This window comes from Copadichromis virginalis, linkage group LG3 (genome assembly GCF_057382275.1).
Source record: "Copadichromis virginalis isolate Kocher_CV1m ecotype Utaka linkage group LG3, C_Virginalis_male_GT1.1, whole genome shotgun sequence".
NCBI classification, from domain to species: Eukaryota; Metazoa; Chordata; class Actinopteri; order Cichliformes; family Cichlidae; genus Copadichromis; species Copadichromis virginalis.
In genome coordinates this window covers 1,794,889-1,813,300 of record NC_140620.1, presented here as the reverse complement: position 1 = coordinate 1,813,300, position 18,412 = coordinate 1,794,889, and the positions used below count along the sequence as shown (strand labels likewise).

General features: G+C 42.6%; 2 protein-coding genes across 2 annotated transcripts; both read left to right on the top strand.

The window, feature by feature from the left end:
• LOC146712254 (uncharacterized) lies at positions 1-609 on the top strand. The gene has a single exon (XM_085452624.1). It carries the CDS (start codon positions 1-3, stop codon positions 607-609), a length of 609 nt encoding a protein of 202 aa, XP_085308750.1.
• Positions 610-10,331: 9,722 nt separating this feature from the next.
• Positions 10,332-17,260, top strand: LOC146712253 (E3 SUMO-protein ligase ZBED1-like). The gene is made up of 6 exons (XM_085436071.1): positions 10,332-10,374; positions 11,936-12,088; positions 15,129-15,265; positions 15,412-15,882; positions 15,989-16,589; positions 16,785-17,260. Exons 1-6 carry the CDS (start codon positions 10,332-10,334, stop codon positions 17,105-17,107), a joined length of 1,728 nt encoding a protein of 575 aa, XP_085292197.1. The 3' UTR covers positions 17,108-17,260.
• The last annotated feature ends 1,152 nt before the right edge of the window (positions 17,261-18,412 follow it).

The window sequence follows — 18,412 nt, the reverse complement described above, 5'->3', positions numbered from 1 at the left end:
ATGGATTTGATCAACTGGTCTCTGAGTGCTATTGACACCCTCTTCTCAACGAGAAGTCTGGGCTCGGGAGAGCCCGAGTGCCCTGGAGGGACTTTCCCTGCCGGTTACACGATGGATGGGTGGCAGAACTGGAGGACCGTGTGCCTGGCGGGACTGTCGATCGAGGACGCTGAAGATATCTACCTATTCGGAACCATGATAACAGGGTTCATGCTGATCGGCGTTGGCTTAGCCCTGGTTTATCAGAGAAATAAGAGAGTGGAACCGGCTGTTCAAACCCCCACAAGGCTGCCCGCTGGATTCGAAGCGACGGGACGAGGTGCGACCTCTCACAACGAACGTAATATGGTTAACACCTTGGAGACGCTTACAGCTGCTGTGAAGGCTCAAAACAACACCATTGAGCGTATGAGGGGAAACATCAGAGAGAGGCCTGCTCAAAATGAGACCCTTGAGCGACTGTTGGAAAACATCGCGGAACGGATCACTGCAGTTGTGAGGTCTCAGAATCAAAAGACTGACAACACCACGGAACAGAAGTTTGATACCATCATGGGGAGGCTCGCAGCTCTTCAACGGGAGATCGAGAGACCAGTCTCAGAGTGCTAAATTCGAGCTGCTCACAAAGGAGAAATCAACAATATTCTACATTTGGACACCACGGCCCCAGCTGCAGGCCCAAGGCTGGAGCCCACCAAAACAACTCCCTGATAACGACTGTGTGATGACTATTCTTCCCGTCCCATGAAGGACACCTGGGTTGGCTGGAAGACTGTTTACTTAGCCTGATAGAGCGAAGGACACTGTCTCAGCTGAACTCTGGACACGCACACACACACACTTACACTGATAAGCACTCACTCATCCCCCTCCCTTTCCAACGCCTTCGATGCTTGTGCCCTACCGGGGATGATAGCAGTCAACTGGACCAGCACAGATGCTGCAGGACCGGATGCGCTGTCTACGCCGGCTCTCTCTCACCTTTACCCGCCCCTGTTGCTTGTCTCGTGTTTCTATGGTGTATTGATAGTCATGTGCTTTTGTGCTGAGGTGTTTTTTCTTTTATCAAACTGTTCTCCCACTAGGAGCTCAGTCTGAGTGGAGTTTTTTTTCTCCTCCTCTTACCTCATGTAGTGTATTTTCGTTGTTTTTTCCTATCAGCCTACCTTCTGACATGTCTGCCCAATGTGATGTTTGTGTAAGGTTTGGTCAGAAGGTTCTTTTGTAAGTGCGCATGCGCCATTAGCGTTCTGCCTGCTGTAACCCCTAATTTCCCTCGGGATGAATAAAGTATTCTGATTCTGATTCTGATTCTGATGCTGTTAGAGACGCATCTACCCACCCTCACCACCTGAGTTCTGCCAGTGAGGAAGTCCAACACCCATGCACACAGACACATTTTGCTTTTCCAGGAAGGTCATTAATTGGCTGTGAAATAACTTTTCAAGAATTTTGGAAAGAAAAGGTGGTTTGGAGATAGGCCTGTAATTTGCAAGAACCGTAGGATCAAGAGCAGTTTTTTTAATCAGGGGATTGACTACTGCATGTTTAAAATCTTTAGAGACTACACCTGACATCAAACTGTGGTTTACCAGCTCGAGAACCAAAGGTCCGACTGTAGGTAACGCCTCTTTTAAAAGTCAAGGAGGAACAGCATGGTTTGGAGACCCAGCAGGCTTAAAACGACCCGGGCTCAAACCTTTTAAAGACAGCAGCGCAGGAAGCAGAGACTGATGGGTCATGAGCAGAAGGGGAGAGATTTGATTCTCAATAAAAATGTGTAATAAACTTTCACAGGCTTCAGATGAGGGCTCGATACAGTCAATATGTGGTGCACTAAGAACAGAGTTAATAGTTTTAAATAAAACATAGGGATTGTGACAGTTTGACAGAATAATGTCAGATAAGTGTTTTCTTTTGGCATCTTTTACAGTTCTTTGATATTGTCCCCAAAAGTCCTTCAGCATCTGAAATGACACTTGTAGTTTGTCCGTTTTCGACTTGTGCTCAGCTCAACGACACTCGCGTCTGACAGCTCGGATCATGTCGTTCAGCCAGGGCTCAGATTTAGTTTTAGGCAGTCTGGTTTTTAATGGCGCCACAGTGTCCAAGGCAGTCTGACAAGTGGAATAAAACCATGAGCTCAGTTCCCCAGTCTGGCTGCATAAAAACTTTTACAGTTCTGGTTAAAAACAGCTGGAAACTGGTCAGCAGTGGAGGAGTTAAAAACGCAACAGCACCGAGCAGCAGCTGTGAGCAGGGTTGCATCACCGGCTGTTAACAACAATGGCAAGCCCCCCTCCTTTCTGCGGATCAGGCTTTCAAATGAATTAAAAGTCTGTCTGGGGCTTTCGTTGACTGATAGACTGGTGTGGATGATTGCTGCCACGCCACCTTCTTGGCCTGTGCTTCGTGCTGTGTATTGCGGCTCCTCCACCCAACGGGCACGGCAGGCCAAACATGAGAACGCTGATGATGCTCAGCAATAAACACATTAATGCACTTATGTACTATTTGTTCCTTTTATTCCACATGGTACTGTCCACTATACAAAATCAGCACATAGGATCAACTTTTAAACAAACGCGCAGATTTCACAAACACAAGAACTGCAACTCACAAAGTCTTACTGTCACGATCCAGGGTCTTTCGACCCAGCGTTTTAAGTTTTAGTTTATTTTCTATGTTTATGGTTTATGTTTAAGTTCATTAGGTTATATAAGATCATTTGTTTATTAGATTCCCCTTGTGTATCCAACCCCTGTTAAGTCTCCCTTGTCCTTCATGTGAGTGCAACCACATTTATCACCTAATACACCCATGAGTCACGCCCAACACCCGTGCACCAATACAGAGTGTGCATTTAAAACCAACCCTCTTAATCCAAAAAAGGAACAACTCATATGGCTCCTACACTGTGTGTTTATCTTCATGGAAACTTGGCTGAATGACACGATCTCCCACGTGGACATTCAGCTAATGGGGCAACACAATATCCAGGAATGCCGGTATATCTGGAAAAGGACACGGCGGCGGTGGCCTGTATGTTTAAATCAACACAGGTATAATCAACAAGCAGTGCTCTGCTGAAGGAATTTATGGCAGAGATGTGAAGGCCCTATTATTTGCCAAGGGAGTTCAGTATCATTGTTATTGTGGCAGTGTACATTCCCCCTGAAGCTAAGGAAGCTCTACGCAAGCTGTATGAGGCTGTCAGTGACCTGCAATCTGACCAACCTGAAAGATTTTTAATTTTCACTGGGTACTTCTGTCAAATGCAGACACCACAAGGATGCTCGGAGGTACAGTGAAAAGAAACAATTTATTTTGGCACTAAAAAGTGGCACACATTGAAAGTGGTGAACGAAAATGAAACACTACACATGAACTAAGGACGAGAGGGAAAACAATTGGCCTCTGGACCCTTTAATTTACTAAACCAACGCAAAACTTCCTATTAGAGCACTAAGAACTTGTAACTAAATACTGGCAAGAACTACGAGACAAAACTACTACTAGGAATGCTGAGAAAGAAGACAAAGCTATGAAGCACTAGGATTGGCTAGGACACAATGATAATTAAGCATGAAAACAAGATTCACACCACATGTGCAGCGGCAGAGTCCAAAGGAAAAAGTCTCTTTGGTTGGCTGGGGAAAAACAGCCTGAGCACGGCTCCAGGAAATTTTCCGGAGCGGGCACACAAGGTACTATTCAATTCAATTCAATTTTATTTATATACCACCAAATCACAACAACAGTTGCTTCAAGGCGCTTTATATTGTACAGTAGATTGTACAATAATAGATAGAGAGGAAAAACCCAACAACCATATGACCCCCTATGAGCAAGCACTTTGGCGACAGTGGGAAGGAAAAACTCCCTTTTAACAGGAAGAAACCTCCAGCAGAACCAGGCTCAGGGAGGGGCGGGGCCATCTCAAATCAAATCAAATCAAATCACTTTTATTGTCACATCACATGTGCAGGTACATTGGTACAGTACATGTGAGTGAAATTCTTGTGTGCGAGCTTCACAAGCAACAGAGTTGTGCAAAATACAATAATGTAAACAAGCAAAATACAAGAATGGCTACATCTGAAACTAATAAATATATGTACAATATATAATAGTATATGCATTTCTGGATGTGTATACTAAATGTTTTCCAATGTGTGTGTATACACATATTTTACAAATTAAATAGAGCAAACAATAAAATAAAATATATAAAAATATACAGAGTTGAGACATGTGCAAAACAGTGGCATTACTGTACAGTATGGAGTGCTGTGATTGGTTGGGGTGAGAGAAGGAAAACAGGATGAAAGACATGCATCATGGGAATCCCCGGCAGCCTACGTCTATTGCAGCATAACTAAGGGAGGATTCAGGGTCACCTGGTCCAGCCCTAACTATATGCTTTAGCAAAAAGGAAAGTTTGAAGCCTAATCTTGAAAGTAGAGATAGTGTCTGTCTCCTGAATCCAAACTGGAAGCTGGTTCCACAGAAGAGGGGCCTGAAAACTGAAGGCTCTGCCTCCCATTCTACTTTTAAATACTCTAGGAACAACAAGTAGGCCTGCAGAGCGAGAGCGAAGTGCTCTAATAGGGTGATATGGTACTACAAGGTCATTAAGATAAGATGGGGCCTGATTAATTAAGACCTTGTATGTGAGGAGCAGGATTTTGAATTCTGGATTTAACAGGAAGCCAAACAGGAGAAATCTGCTCTCTCTTTCTAGTCCCTGTCAGGACTCTTGCTGCAGCATTTTGGATCAGCTGAAGGCTTTCAGGGAGTTTTTAGGACTTCCTGATAATAATGAATTACAGTCGTCCAGCCTGGAAGTAATAAATGCATGAACTAGTTTTTCAGCGTCACTAAGAGACAGGATATTTCTAACTTTAGAGATGTTGCACAAATGGAAGAAAGCAGTCTTACATATTTGTTTAATATGTGCATTGAAGGACATGTCCTGGTCAAAAATGACTCCAAGGTTCCTCACAGTGTTACTGGAGGCCAAGGTAATGCCATCCAGAGTAAGAATCTGCTTAGATACCATATTTCTAAGATTTTCAGGGCCGAGTACAATAACCTCAGTTTTATCTGAATTAAGAAGCAGAAAGTTAGCGGCCATCCAGGTCTTTATGTCTTTAAGACATTCCTGCAGTTTAACTCATTGGTGTGTGTTATCTGGCTTCATCGGCGTCATCTGCATAGCATCATCCACAACTATTTTCTGTTGTGGATGATAAAGGATTCAGAAAGTTTATTCATGCAGTGAATCCAATGCAATTGTATACAATTCCAAGCAGGAAAATTTGCACGTGCTTCAGAGTTTGTACGTGCTTTGTCTCTAGGGGGCCACCGTAAAGATAAGATAAGATAAGATAAGATAAGATAACCTTTATTAGTCCCACACGTGGGAAATTTGTTTTGTCACAGCAGGAAGTGGACAGTGCAAAAGTTATGAGGCAAAAATATACTTTTATTCATTCACTCCACATAAAATGCAATAAATATATTATAAAATACAGAAATCAACAATTTACATTTCAACTTTTAACTATTTAAAAGCCTTCACATCAAACATTATGTTAACAGTCATGTTTCTTGGTTTGACATTAATGTATATGGGGTCAAATTGACCTTATTGGCCCCTAAGAAACTGAGGGTGACCCATTCAAACTCAATGTTCTCAGACTCATTTGAAATACTGATGTGGTTCTGCTAGAGTTGAAGATGTCATGGGATGCGGCCTTTGCTAGGCATTCCCAGCACACCCTCACTATCTGTTTAGGTGAACCAGGCCTGCTCAGCATCCTCCCCCACCATCTGATCCAACTCACCACCAAGTGGTTATCAGTTGACAGCTCAGCTCTTGTCTTTACAAGACATACAGCTGCTCATCTGGTGACACCATTACAAAATTATGGCTGTGCATTTGTGACCTGGGGTGTCTTGGTGTCATGTGCACTTATGGACATGGTGTTCATTATAGACAAACTGTGATTCTGTGCACAAAAGTCCAATAACAGACTATCACTCAGGTTCAGATCAGGCCAGCCATGTAACACAGTTACTTTTAAAAATGAGTTGACACATCACTGTAAAAAACAAAACAAATATACTGTTTATGCACTTGGTATTTAAAATCGATGTATTGTTTGTTTTAACAGCACAAACTGTCTCAAGTTGTAGAAACTCCTAATTAGTGGAGTTTATACCTGATACTTGGGAGTGCAGCCTTTTCTAAAGTCATACAAATATCCAGTAATTAATTCATTCTGTCATGACAGCCATTATTTCTGACCCTGTAAACAGCCATAAACCTGTCACCATGACTGTAATGAAGATGGATGATAAGATGTAGCCAGTTTTGTCTAATAATAGATTAATTACCATGTTGACATATTATATATGTTATATTATAATATACAGACTGTGAGCTGCTGTCAGAGTCTCTGCTGGAAATAAATGAGTGAGGGACTCACCGAGGAGGAGGAGCAGAGGGGTGGCTGCTGGCTTCATGGTGTCTGGATGTAGACTGAGCACGTGGGCTCTGAGCTACGGAGAGATGCCTGCTTTCATCACTTCCTGTTCTCACGTCAGCGTGCTGCTGTGTGTCCGGCTCACAAAGGTCCTTCATGAAGTGTCCCAGCTGTCCTTCTCAGTCCATCACAGCTCAGTGTGTGAAAGCAGCAGCTCAGAGAGCACAGGCTGACTATGACTCTGCTCATTAAAGACCCTACCAGAGCAAACCCAACAATCATATGACCCTCTATGAGCAGTCGTTCAGCGATAGTAGGATGTTTGATGAATTTAGTTATTGGAGTGAGCCCATGAGGAAGAGGCAGAAAGACAAGAGGCCATCCTGAAAATCAGATTTCTCTGGAGAGTAATGATGCTCGTGTCCTCACTGCTCTGCAGCTCAGTAACATTAATGATGTTACACAGCAGGAATATAAAACAACAGCATGATGCTTTGGTCACAAATACACGATGTAGTGAGTAATCATCATTTTTGCTTCTGTTGCTGTTTGAACTGTCTGTTAAAGGTGTTTGTGGTCCTGAATTTAAAGAGAGCAGACTGCAGCAGTTTCAGATCCTCTCTCTGATCACCAGGAGAATAAAAACGAGGAGACAACTTCAACATGATTCATCTGCAGCTTTAAACAACTTCCTCATAATAAAACAATTAACTCATTCACTGCCATTGACGTCTATAGACGTCAATTGAAAAACTCTTCAAAAAAAGCTCTTCAAAAATGAGTAAAAATGCTCAAAAACCTTGGCAGTGGGGAGTTACCTGATTTGAAAATGGCTGGCAGTGAATGAGTTAATATATAATTCTTTATTTATCCAGGTAAAAAATCTCATTGAGATTAAAAATCTCATTTCCAAGAGAGACCTGGCATCATAGCAACAAAAGTCACATACCACATAGGTATATAACATTTAAAACAAATACAATATCGCATACAAACATGTGTAAAATATACAATAACAGATCAAATACAAAAAGAGTACATTAAAAACAATCACACTGAGTAAAAGAGCTGTTCTCTCGTTCCTTTAAGACAGACTTAAACTCTCCCAAGGTAACCAAGTCTGATCATTTCAGTTCCTTCTGCAGATTATTCCAGGAAGCAGGGGCAGCGTATATAAAAGCCCTTTTCCCCCATTCTGTTCTGATCTTTGGGACAATCAATTGTATGATTTTGTTTGAACGAAGGTTGTATTGGTTGTGGTTTTTACACATATAAACACATAAATAAGATGGAACCAGCCCAAGGAGAGATTTATAGATAAAAATCAACCAATGGGAGAGTCTGCGAATATGCAAAGATGGACATTTAGCAGCAGCATACAGAGAACAATGATGTACACGACTTCCATAGCCAGTAATAAAACGTAAAGCACAATGGTACACAGTATCCAACCTCTTTAGGTAGTGGGCAGGTGCATTCATAAAAAGCAGGTCACCATAATCCAATAAAGGTAAAAAGGTTCAACGAATCAAATGTTTTCTCACTTGGAGGGAGAAACAGGATTGGTTTCTAAAAAAGTAACCTAGTTTTAGTTTTAACTTCGACACAAGCCTTTGAATGTGAGTCTTAAATGACAAATTCTGATCTATAATGATCCCTAGATACTTGTAAGATGTGACCATTTCAATTTCAGATCCTTGAATTGTTTTAATCTTAGGAGACGTAGCTAACAACTCTTTGCCATTTGAGAATAACATGAACTTGGATTTCTCTGGATTTAACACCAACTTAAGTTGAGTTAAATGAAGAATGTTTAATTATATGATTATAATGAGATGATCATGATGACCACGTGTCTTTCACAGAGACTACATTTGTTGTGCAGATGATAAAACAGCAGAGGTTTTGTCTTGTACAGTTTGTCACTTTAGGTGTGAACAAGCTGTTTTCACAGCATTTAAAGCAGAAGTCAGACTGCAGATAAGATCAGCTCAGCTCTGTGCTGTGCTTAAAATAAGCTACAGAACATGAGCCAGCACTGTGTTTAGGCAGCAGCAGGAGGCCACAGCAACCTCACATCACCCAACAACGAGAGTACAACACAGACAGGCTGGGTCATCAGAGTTAACACTTAATCTTAGTGTGTGTCTTATGTTTCCAGTTTTATTTTAATAGTCTTTTGTTCAGTGTCTTCAGTGTGGCTTCCTCCCTGTCCCATTATGTTAGATCTGTTTCAGCTGTGTTTCCCTGCTCTTTCTCATCCCTTAGCCTCTGTGTATTTACTCCTCTGTCTTCCTCTGCCTGTTGTCGTGTTGTCCTATGTTGCTGCGTGGGGTTTCCTGTGTTCCTGGGTTTCCTCACACCTGGTTTCTTGTTCCTAGTCTCCCAGTTTCTTCGGCCATTTCTCAATTCTCAAGTACGCAAGTCCGTACTCGCGTTCTCGCCAGTCCAGACGTCCCAAGAATGCAGCGTGATCATTCTACAGTTGGAATGGTAGTGTACTGATGACATCACAGGTCTGGAGTTTTTACTGCCGCCCCCTCTTAACTTAACACTGATTAATATTCGCAATGGAAATTACACATGACATGAAAAAGTTATACATGATGAAGTAGTAGTAGTTATTTTAAGCAAAAAAGATCATTTAAAAAAGTATCTTAAGCACTTTCGCTTTTACATATGCTCATCATCTGTTTCATAATTTCTAATAAGCTTCATACAGGTAAGCACAATCACTACATGACAGAAACGCAAGCTTCATCTCTCTGTTAATAAACATAATACACATGTATGTGTGAATAGAAACAAACAGGTGAGATGTTAGAACATTTTTTTTAGTAAAGACTCAAACCTACAACAGACAGCTGCCGGGGTTTGGAAGAGAACCGAACTAATATTTCAAATATAAACAGATCCTTGTTGGAGCAGCCTTCAGCATCTCCATGTATCAACATGCTGGTTTTGTTTCCTCCTGAATTAAATATGTTTCCTGTTAGATTTAATTCAGACTCAGCTGTTTAAATAAGAACAGCACAATTTAAATTAGGTGAAATATTCAGGTTCAAATATACTGACAGCTCTCCGAGTATGACTTTAAAATAAAACGGCCCAGTTATGAAGCTGAACTTTAATCTGAGCCAAACCGATTTACTCAGGAACAAATCAAACACTGAAATAAACCAAACATAAACATCCATCCACTCGTGCTGGAGCCTATCCCAGCTGTCATAGGGCGAGAGGCGGGGTACACCCTGGACAGGTCGCCAGTCTGTCGCAGGGCCAACACACAGGGACAAACAACCATTCATGTTCACATTTAGATTGATCAATTAACCTATCCCCACTAGGTGCATGTCTTTGGACTGTTTGAGGAAGCCAGAGTACCCGGGGAGAACCCACGCAAATATGGGGAGAACATGCAAACTCAGGACTTTCTTGCTGTGCAGCAACAGTGTTGTCATGGGGCAGCACGGTATATAGGTTATCTAAGTCTTATATGAAATATAAGTTATCTAAGTGACTTATATATCATGTTTAACCTAAGTAGTGAAAGACCGCGGGGGATTGAAAACGATGTGCCAGGAGTTCCCTGTTCTCGCCGGCTCTAGAGAGTCTCAACCTCCCGGTCGGCTAAGGAGCTGGTGGGTAACAGACGTCCCCGAAAACGTCGGAGCACTTTTGGAAATATATGATATCTTGATAAATTGAGCAGATATTTGAAGCTTACACAGCTACATTCTCACCTAAAAATATGTTAAAAGTTTATTTTGTGACCCAGAAAGAGTAATATTTAAAAGTTTTTAGTCGCGCTCTTTGGCCATTGCCGTGTTTGAGTTAGGGATGAAATGGGTGCTCCGTCCTGATGTCTTAACCCTGCCCACAGGTAACACACCTGTCGTTTCCATGGAAATGAGCCAGCCTTTGTCCAGGATGATGTCACTGCTGATGTCGCCACTGAATATCACTTCTGACCTGATGGATCTCAGAGTGATGGAGTTGACGTGGGAACTGTCTGAGTGTCTTAGTGACTAGTTTCTGTGATGTTTTCTGCTTTAACTGCTTTAAGCAGCAATAAAACAAACATTACAGCCCAGATACTGACACAGAGAATCAGAGTCATCCTCACAGAAACAGGATTAAAGTGACTCAGGAATGTGAACTATGGCTGATATAAGAGGAATATTTATTTATTAGGGTTATTCTATGCTGATTAGGTTGGCCTGAGGCCATGTCCACAGTAATACATTTTTATTTGAAAACATCTTTTTCTTTTCTTTTCATCTTTTTCTCTTCGTTTTGGCCTCCTGAGACAGAGTTTTTGGTCAATGAAAACAGCGTTTTGAAAACGCTCTCCAAAGCGGATACATGTGAAAATGCAGTTTTCGCGTTGCAGTGTGGACAGCGATCCCGGAGCATGACTAAAATGCGTCATCGAAAACGATGACGCATTTTAGTCATGTGATGCAGTCATATGACCAATTAAACTAAGCTAGCAGAGGTCATTATTAGTGATGGGTCGTTCGCGAACAAAATGGACTTATTTCTGTATTTCTGCACCTCAGTTTAGCATTTGATTACAATATACTTTAAATCATGTCTATTTGATAGATTCTAATTTGTTCTGCTTCACTGGGAGCTCACTGTTAGATAGAAAGTGGTCAGTGTGAAGAGGAGACGCAGCAGAAAGATGAAGACTGACAGGAAGAAAGCAGTGAACAGACTGTTGGAGCTGCTGTTAGTGGGACAGGACTTTAATCAGTCTCTGAGGACCAGATTTGACTTGATGAAGCAGAAAAACACAGTCTGAGTGTTTCTGTCACACTCACTTCATCACACAGCTCAGTTTGACAACATGTGGAAGAATTTGATAGAAGCCTTCCTTTAGTAAAAGCACCAAGAAAACACCATGAAAACACTTTGGGAATAAATTAGACTTGTTCCCGGTGCATGTTGGAGTTTGCCACGGTTGCTCTTTGTCACCAGTTCTGTTCATAGTGTTCATGGGTAGGGGTAGCCAGGAGCGGGAAAGCTTCAACTTTGGTGGTCTCATCTCTGCATGATCTTGTTGGCTCAGTTGATGGCCTCCAACTCACACTGCAGCGGTTCGCAGCCAAGTATAAAGCAGTGTAAATGAGAATTAGCACGTCCAACTTTGAGGCCATGGTCTAAGCAGGAAAAGGGTGGATTGCCCACTCCGGTTGATGGCAGTACTTGGCAGTACAAAGATTACTGTAGTACCAGCTCAGTACTTTGATATTTTTTAGTATCGTCAGTAGTGGTGGGTCGGTCGCGAACGAAATGGCTCTTAGAGCCGGATCTTTGAAGTGAACGATGCGAGCCGGCTCCTTATTGGGAGCCCTGGGATTTTTTTTTCTTTCTCCTTCCCTCTCTTTCACTTTTTTTCGCTTCACGCTGAAAGTCACCCTTGTGTTTGCGCTGAGCAGAGACGGCAAACAGAGCGTTGCGTTGCGCTGAGCTGAGGGGGCGGGGCGGTAGTTACACTCGCAACAGCAGTAGCACACAACAAGAGCAGGAGGGAGAGGGAAAGAAAGAGAGCCGGGAGCAACAACAAGAGACAACACCATCACACTGGAAAGGTACAGTAAAGAAAATGAGGGACACCAAGAAAAGAAGCAAAGTCTGGAGCCATTTCAATCTTATTCAGAAAACAAAGGCAGAGTGTAGAGTCTGCAAGAAAAGGATATCATACAGAGCCGGCTCCACAAACAGCATGCACAGGCACCTTAGAACTGTCCACCCATCAGTGCAATGGGAAGATAAATCGCAGGCAGTTGAGTGTGACATTAATATTTCTAAATGACAACTTTCCCTTAATTAAAGATCTGGGCGTTCTTTTCCCTCCCCCTTTTTTCCCCATATTTTAATTTCTATTTTATTGTGTTGTGGTTTGCAGTGTTTTGTGTTGTTTAAAAGGAAAAAGCTGAAAATTTAAGTAGTTAAAAGTTGAAATGTATGAAATGTATATATTTCTGTATTTTATAATTTATTTATTACATTTTATGTGGAGTGAATAAATAAAAGTATTCTTACAGTGGCCCCTAGAGACAAAGCACATACAAAGTCCAAAACACAACGGAAGTGCTCCAGGATGCTAGGGGCCGTGTTGAGCTTTTGTTACCTAGTGGCTACACAAGCCAGGAAGTACCAACAATCTGATTGGGTGTGTGGTAGTAACAGGTAAATGAAGTTTTTTTTTTAATTATTTGAATATATATATATATGAGTGTTTGTGTATTAATACAAAAACAATACACATATGAAATCGATTGTGTAATTTAAGTGATCTAGTAGCTCTGTTTTGGAAGTTCAGTTAACGCTATAAATGTGATTTGGAGTTTGTACGTGTTTCACCTGTAGGTTCAAGGTTCAAGGTTCTTTATTTGTCACATGCATAGTTATACAAGTATAACACACAGTGAAATGTAGCCTGACACGCTCCTCGACATGTGAAAAAATGGGGGGGGGGGGGGGGGGGGGGGTAGAGGAAGAACATTATATATATATATATATATATATATATATATATATATATATATACATATATATAGTATATACACTGGGTGAATGTGCAGTAGTAGCAGCAAGCAGGTGAATTCTGTACATTAATATGAATAGACATCTGACTATTTTACAGGATAGACGATATAAACATATTTAAAATTAAAGGAATTGAAATGTACATTGTGCCTTGGTTTAGAGTGTCTGGAAGAGTCCTGTCTCAGTCAATTATAGATGATGTGAGAGGGCGGGTGTGTGTGTTTAGGGCACGGATGGCTTGGGGATAGAAGCTCCTCTTGAGTCTCTCTGTCCTTGCCCGGAAGATGCGGAACCTTCTACCAGATTGCAGAAGTTGGAACAGTTTGTTGCCAGGATGGGACGGGTCCTTCAGTATCTGCGCTGCTCTAGTCCGGCATCTCCTGGTGTAGGTGTCCTGAAGCGGGGGGAGAGCAATCCTGCAGCAGCGTTCTGCTGTACGGATCACTCTCTGGAGAGCTTTTTGGTCCTTCACACAGCTGTTCCCAAACCACGATGTCATGTTCTGTGTGAGGATGCTCTCCACAGCGCCTGTATAGAAAATCCTGAGGATCTTTGGAGAGACCCTGAACTTCCTCAGTTGTCGTAGGTGATACAGGTGCTGCCTAGCCTTTTTGGTCTGGACCTGAATGTGGGCAGCCCATGTCAGGTCTGAGGAGATGTGGACACCAAGATATTTGAAGGACTGCACCCTCTCCACTGGAGCTCCATTGATGATAATGGGCTTGTAGTCTCTGTGCTGACCCCTTCTGAAGTCCACCACCAGCTCCTTGGTCTTGCTGACGTTCAGCTGGAGGTGGTTGTCCTGGCACCACGATGCCAGATTCTTCACTTCATCCATGTAGGCCGCCTCATCGTTGTTGGAGATGGCACCCAACACCACTGTGTCGTCAGCAAACTTCACAATGGTGTTGGAGCCGTGGGTGGCCACACAGTCTGAAGTGTAGAGGGAGTAGAGCAGTGGCGAGAGGACACATCCCTGAGGTGCTCCTGTGTTGATGGTGATGCTGTTGGAGAAGCACCTGCCCACCCTCACCACCTGAGTTCTGCCAGTGAGGAAGTCCAACACCCATGCACACAGACGGCTGTTAAGTCCCAGATCCCTGAGCTTTGTGAACAGTCTGCAGGGCACTATTGTGTTAAACACTGAACTGTAATCAACAAACAGCATTCGCACATAGTTACCCTGTTTCTTGTCCACGTGGCTGAGAGTGGTGTGCAGGACGTGGGCGATGGCGTCCTCTGTGGATCATCTCTAGGTCTACATCTCTAGGGGCCCCCATAAATATTTTTTCAGTTTCAAAGTAAATAGTAAGTAAATAAATGGCAGAAAGAAATGAGGCAGGTCGAATCATCTTGCGTTTCACACATGCGCAGTACTGGAACAGAAGCGTTTTCGGCCATTTCAATGTGGATGCATAACTCTGTGAAAATGACTGAAAACGTCATTTTCAAGTCTATCCGGGCTAGTGTGGACGTAGCCTTAAAGTGTGTGCATCAATAAGCTGTGATGGAAACAGGAACAGAGTAAAGACAAACATCACACCTCAAACTAAGACGAGTCCTCACAAACAGAGCTGATCTTATCATGATGGTTACTTCTGTTTTTAATGTGAAAACAGTTCACTCACAGCTGAGGTGTCAAACTGTCCTTCACAGGACTTCTGCTTTTCTTTAGTTTTAATAAATTCATTGTTTGCACATTTTTATCTCTTCAACTCTGAGATCACACAGGAAAAACAGGAACAAGACTTCTTACTCTGTCTTAAACTGAAAGGAAGAAAATAGCAAAAACAACCTGCAGCTGTCGCCTGTGACAAAGTGGATGAGCAGTTGCAATGGTCTCCATTTGTCCCATATGTGTTTACCTTAGTGATGTGACGTTCTGTATCGAGGCTTCAAAGCTTGTGTTGAGTAATGGAGGGGGCGTTTCCGCGATGCGCAAGACCAGGTGAGCCTTCAAATGCCATGATAATACAGCATGCAGTAATGTTACTAAATGATATAACAATATTATACAGCTGTAATAAGTTACGTGTGTGATATTTATATTTGTGCTTTGTCTTTATTGTCTTTCCTCAGGAGAACAATCTCAAATAGATGAAGACCTGGTCAGCATGGTGATTGAGGACTCCCAGCCATTTAGCATTGTGGAGGACAAAGGATTCAAAAGATTCGTTAAGTCATTAAATCCTAGCTATGTTCTCCCCACTAAAAAGGTCATAAAAGCAGTGAAAATTTAGTTTCTACAGAGTAAAATGTGAACAGGCAGGACTGAGGCTCAAAGCCTCAGTGTGTAGCTACACTACACACTGCTTCACAGCCACGTCGTACTTTAGAACAAAATGTTTTTACTTTCCTTTAGGCCCTGAAAGTCATGGTGGAGGCCAGGTACCAGGAGATGAAGGAGAAAGCTAAGGCCAGCGTTGAGAAGGCAGCAGCTGTGAGTCTGACATCAGATATGTGGACCTCCATCAACACAGAGGCCTATCTTGCAGTCACCTGCCATTTTGTTGATGAGTCCAGCACATTGAACACCGTTGTTTTAGGAGTGCAATATTTTCCTAATGCACACACTGCAGAAAACATTGCACAGGTGAAAGGCTCACTCATGGCAGAATGGGCAATTACTGACAAAGTCACATGCCTAGTAACAGATGGGGCTGCCAATATGGGGGCTTGTGCAAGGGAGCTAAGACTTAAACATGCCATATGCATAGCTCACACCCTGAACTTAGTGGTGAAGAAGGCCCTTGACCAGACCCCTGAGCTCTCTGACATCCGAGCCAAGTCCAGGAGGATCGTGGGATATTTCAGGAGCAGTACCTCTGCAAAGGTAAGTTCTTCCGTGGCTTAATTACAGTTTCTTTAATTCTACTTATGTGTATAGTTCTGCTCCCTTGACAATCTAATGTATGCTTTTTTAAATTGTATTTTGTAAGGAGAGGCTTTCAGTCGTGCAGGAACAACTAAGGAAGCCTCAACACAAACTACTACAGGAGGTGGAAACCCGCTGGAACAGCACTTACAATATGCTGCAAAGACTTTTCGAGCAAAGGGAGCCAGTGGGTGCTGCTTTGGCAAGTCTCACAACAGACATCCCACCTCTGTCATCTGAGGATTTTGGTATAATTTCAGAGTGTCTGGTTGTCCTAGCACCATTTAACGATGCAACCACTGAGCTCTCTCAGGAAAAAAGGGTGTCTGGGTCAAAGGTCATACCTTTGCTCACTATGCTGGATCATTGCCTCAATGAACAAATGGAAAAACCACCATCCATTGGATCTTCTCTGGCTCAGAAGCTGAGGATGCTATTGAGAGAGAAGCTAGATAAAATACAGACCATGAGCATTATGTTCCTTGCGACACTGCTGGACCCAAGGTTCAGAAAACTCGGGTTTCTCAGCCCTGCAAGAGCTAGCGAAGCAGAAAAAAGACTGAAAGCAGAATGTGCTTCCGTAATGAGGGCCTCCACCACCTCTTCCTCCGCACCACCACCACCACAGCCATCAACGTCACAATCTGTTGAGGCTGTTTCCCACGGTACCATTGTTATTGCATTTTAGTTGCATTTATATAAACTGAATGTTGGGTTTTCCACTGTATCTATTATTGTATGATCTACTGTACAATATAATGCGCCTTGAGGCGACTGTTGTTATTATTTGGCACTATAGAAATAACATTGAATTGGAAATTGAATTGGTAGTATCTCATAAGACTCTCCTTTTTGTTTAGGTAACAACCTGTGGCGTCGCCTGGATGAGAGTGTCAGGCAGACACAGACACAAAATGTGACAGCAGACGCAAATATTGAGGTCCAACGGTACCTGATGGAGCCAAATATTGGAAGGCTGGAGGACCCCCTTAAATACTGGGGGAGACAGAAATATGTCTACCCTCACTTATATAAGTTAGCACTGACATACCTGTGTACCCCTGCCTCATCTGTGCCCTGTGAGCGAGTGTTTTCAAAGGCAGGGGAAATATTGTCCAAAAAAAGAAATCGCCTACGACCTGCCACAGTGGAGAAACTGTTGTTTTTAAATAAAAACCAATGATGTGTCCCCTAAACATTAATCACTGTCCTTGCCTCAATGTTACAAAAGCACAACCACTGTCCACACCTCACAGTAAATGATCATTTCCATTTTAAGCATTTCCAAATAATCCTGCTAGAGCAAATGAAGCTTCAAGAAGCTTCGCGTTGGGGTGAACCAATTGGATGAAAAGCTTCAGTGCTTCATGAGGCTTCATCTGCCCATCACTAGTGTAAGCTAGTGATGGCCCGCTTGAAGCTGGCGCTCCGGAGCATGTGTCGAAAAAAACAACACACTGGTTCAGAAGCACTGTGTCGAGGCTTGCTTCGTTTGGCAAAAGTCACGTGACCAGTGACGTCCGAAGCTTCATTACGCACGTAACTGCTTCGGTACCTGATTCAAACGGATATAAGGAAGTGAATCATCCACGGGATTCGTGGAGTGTGTTGATGGTGACAGATAGCGACGAGGTGATCATTCCACTGACAGATATGGAGCCAGCGAGGAAGAGAGGACGTTCTGGCGTGTGGGAATATTTTGAGTTGATTTTGCTCAATTCATTTTATCTGCCGAAGTGAAAAACTTGAAATGTCCAAAATCATGTTTTCATAATGTAAATATCATTACAGCATATGACTTCAGGAACACTTCCATGTGAATTAAAGCTGATGAAGACTACAAAAATGTATTTGACACTATACATACATTACATTGCTACAGTTTAGAAAATCATTTTGTTTATTGTTTTTAGGTGATAGTCTGCAGGACCCAGGAATACCTGCATATCTACCAGCTTGCAGTGTGGTTCCTGCACTCCACAGCCTCTTCTGTTCCATGCAAGTGGATTTTCTCCAGGGCAGGAGAAACTATTTCTAAGAAAAGAAACAGACTCAGCCAGCGCACAGTAACACTAATCCTCTTTTTAAATGTAAATAACAAAAGGGCTACCTTACATTGATCATGTTTTTACTTTGCAAGTTCTTGATTAGGGGTGGGTTTTGATTATCGCCTTTCTGATTACAATCCATGCTAAATTGAATAAAGTGATATTGATTCATTAAAATCCCGTGTCGATTTGTAAATTAACGTTATTATGCCTGAAACGCCAGCATCTCAGGTTAAACCTCACAACATGTCGTCAAACACCATGCAGCTAAAACAGTAACTGGGAGCAGGTTTACGGATTCTGCATACAAACGTGAACACAGAGCGCGGACCCGACGCGTCAGAGTCAGATTTTGGTGTGTCGGCGGGTCCGCGCTGTGTTTGCCTCCTTTTTCTTCGCTGGCTTCTGCAGCTGCAGGTTTCATAACTCTCTGTTTACAT

Excerpts from the sequence above, each read along its gene's own strand:
- LOC146712254 (XM_085452624.1), top strand. The coding sequence starts at position 1 with ATGGATTTGATCAACTGGTCTCTGAGTGCTATTGACACCCTCTTCTCA.
- LOC146712253 (XM_085436071.1), top strand. The coding sequence starts at position 10,332 with ATGAAATGGGTGCTCCGTCCTGATGTCTTAACCCTGCCCACAG. Across the intron at positions 10,375-11,935 it reads TGTCTTAACCCTGCCCACAG|AGACGGCAAACAGAGCGTTG; the intron begins GTAACACACCTG and ends TGCGCTGAGCAG. Across the intron at positions 15,266-15,411 it reads ATGTTCTCCCCACTAAAAAG|GCCCTGAAAGTCATGGTGGA; the intron begins GTCATAAAAGCA and ends ACTTTCCTTTAG.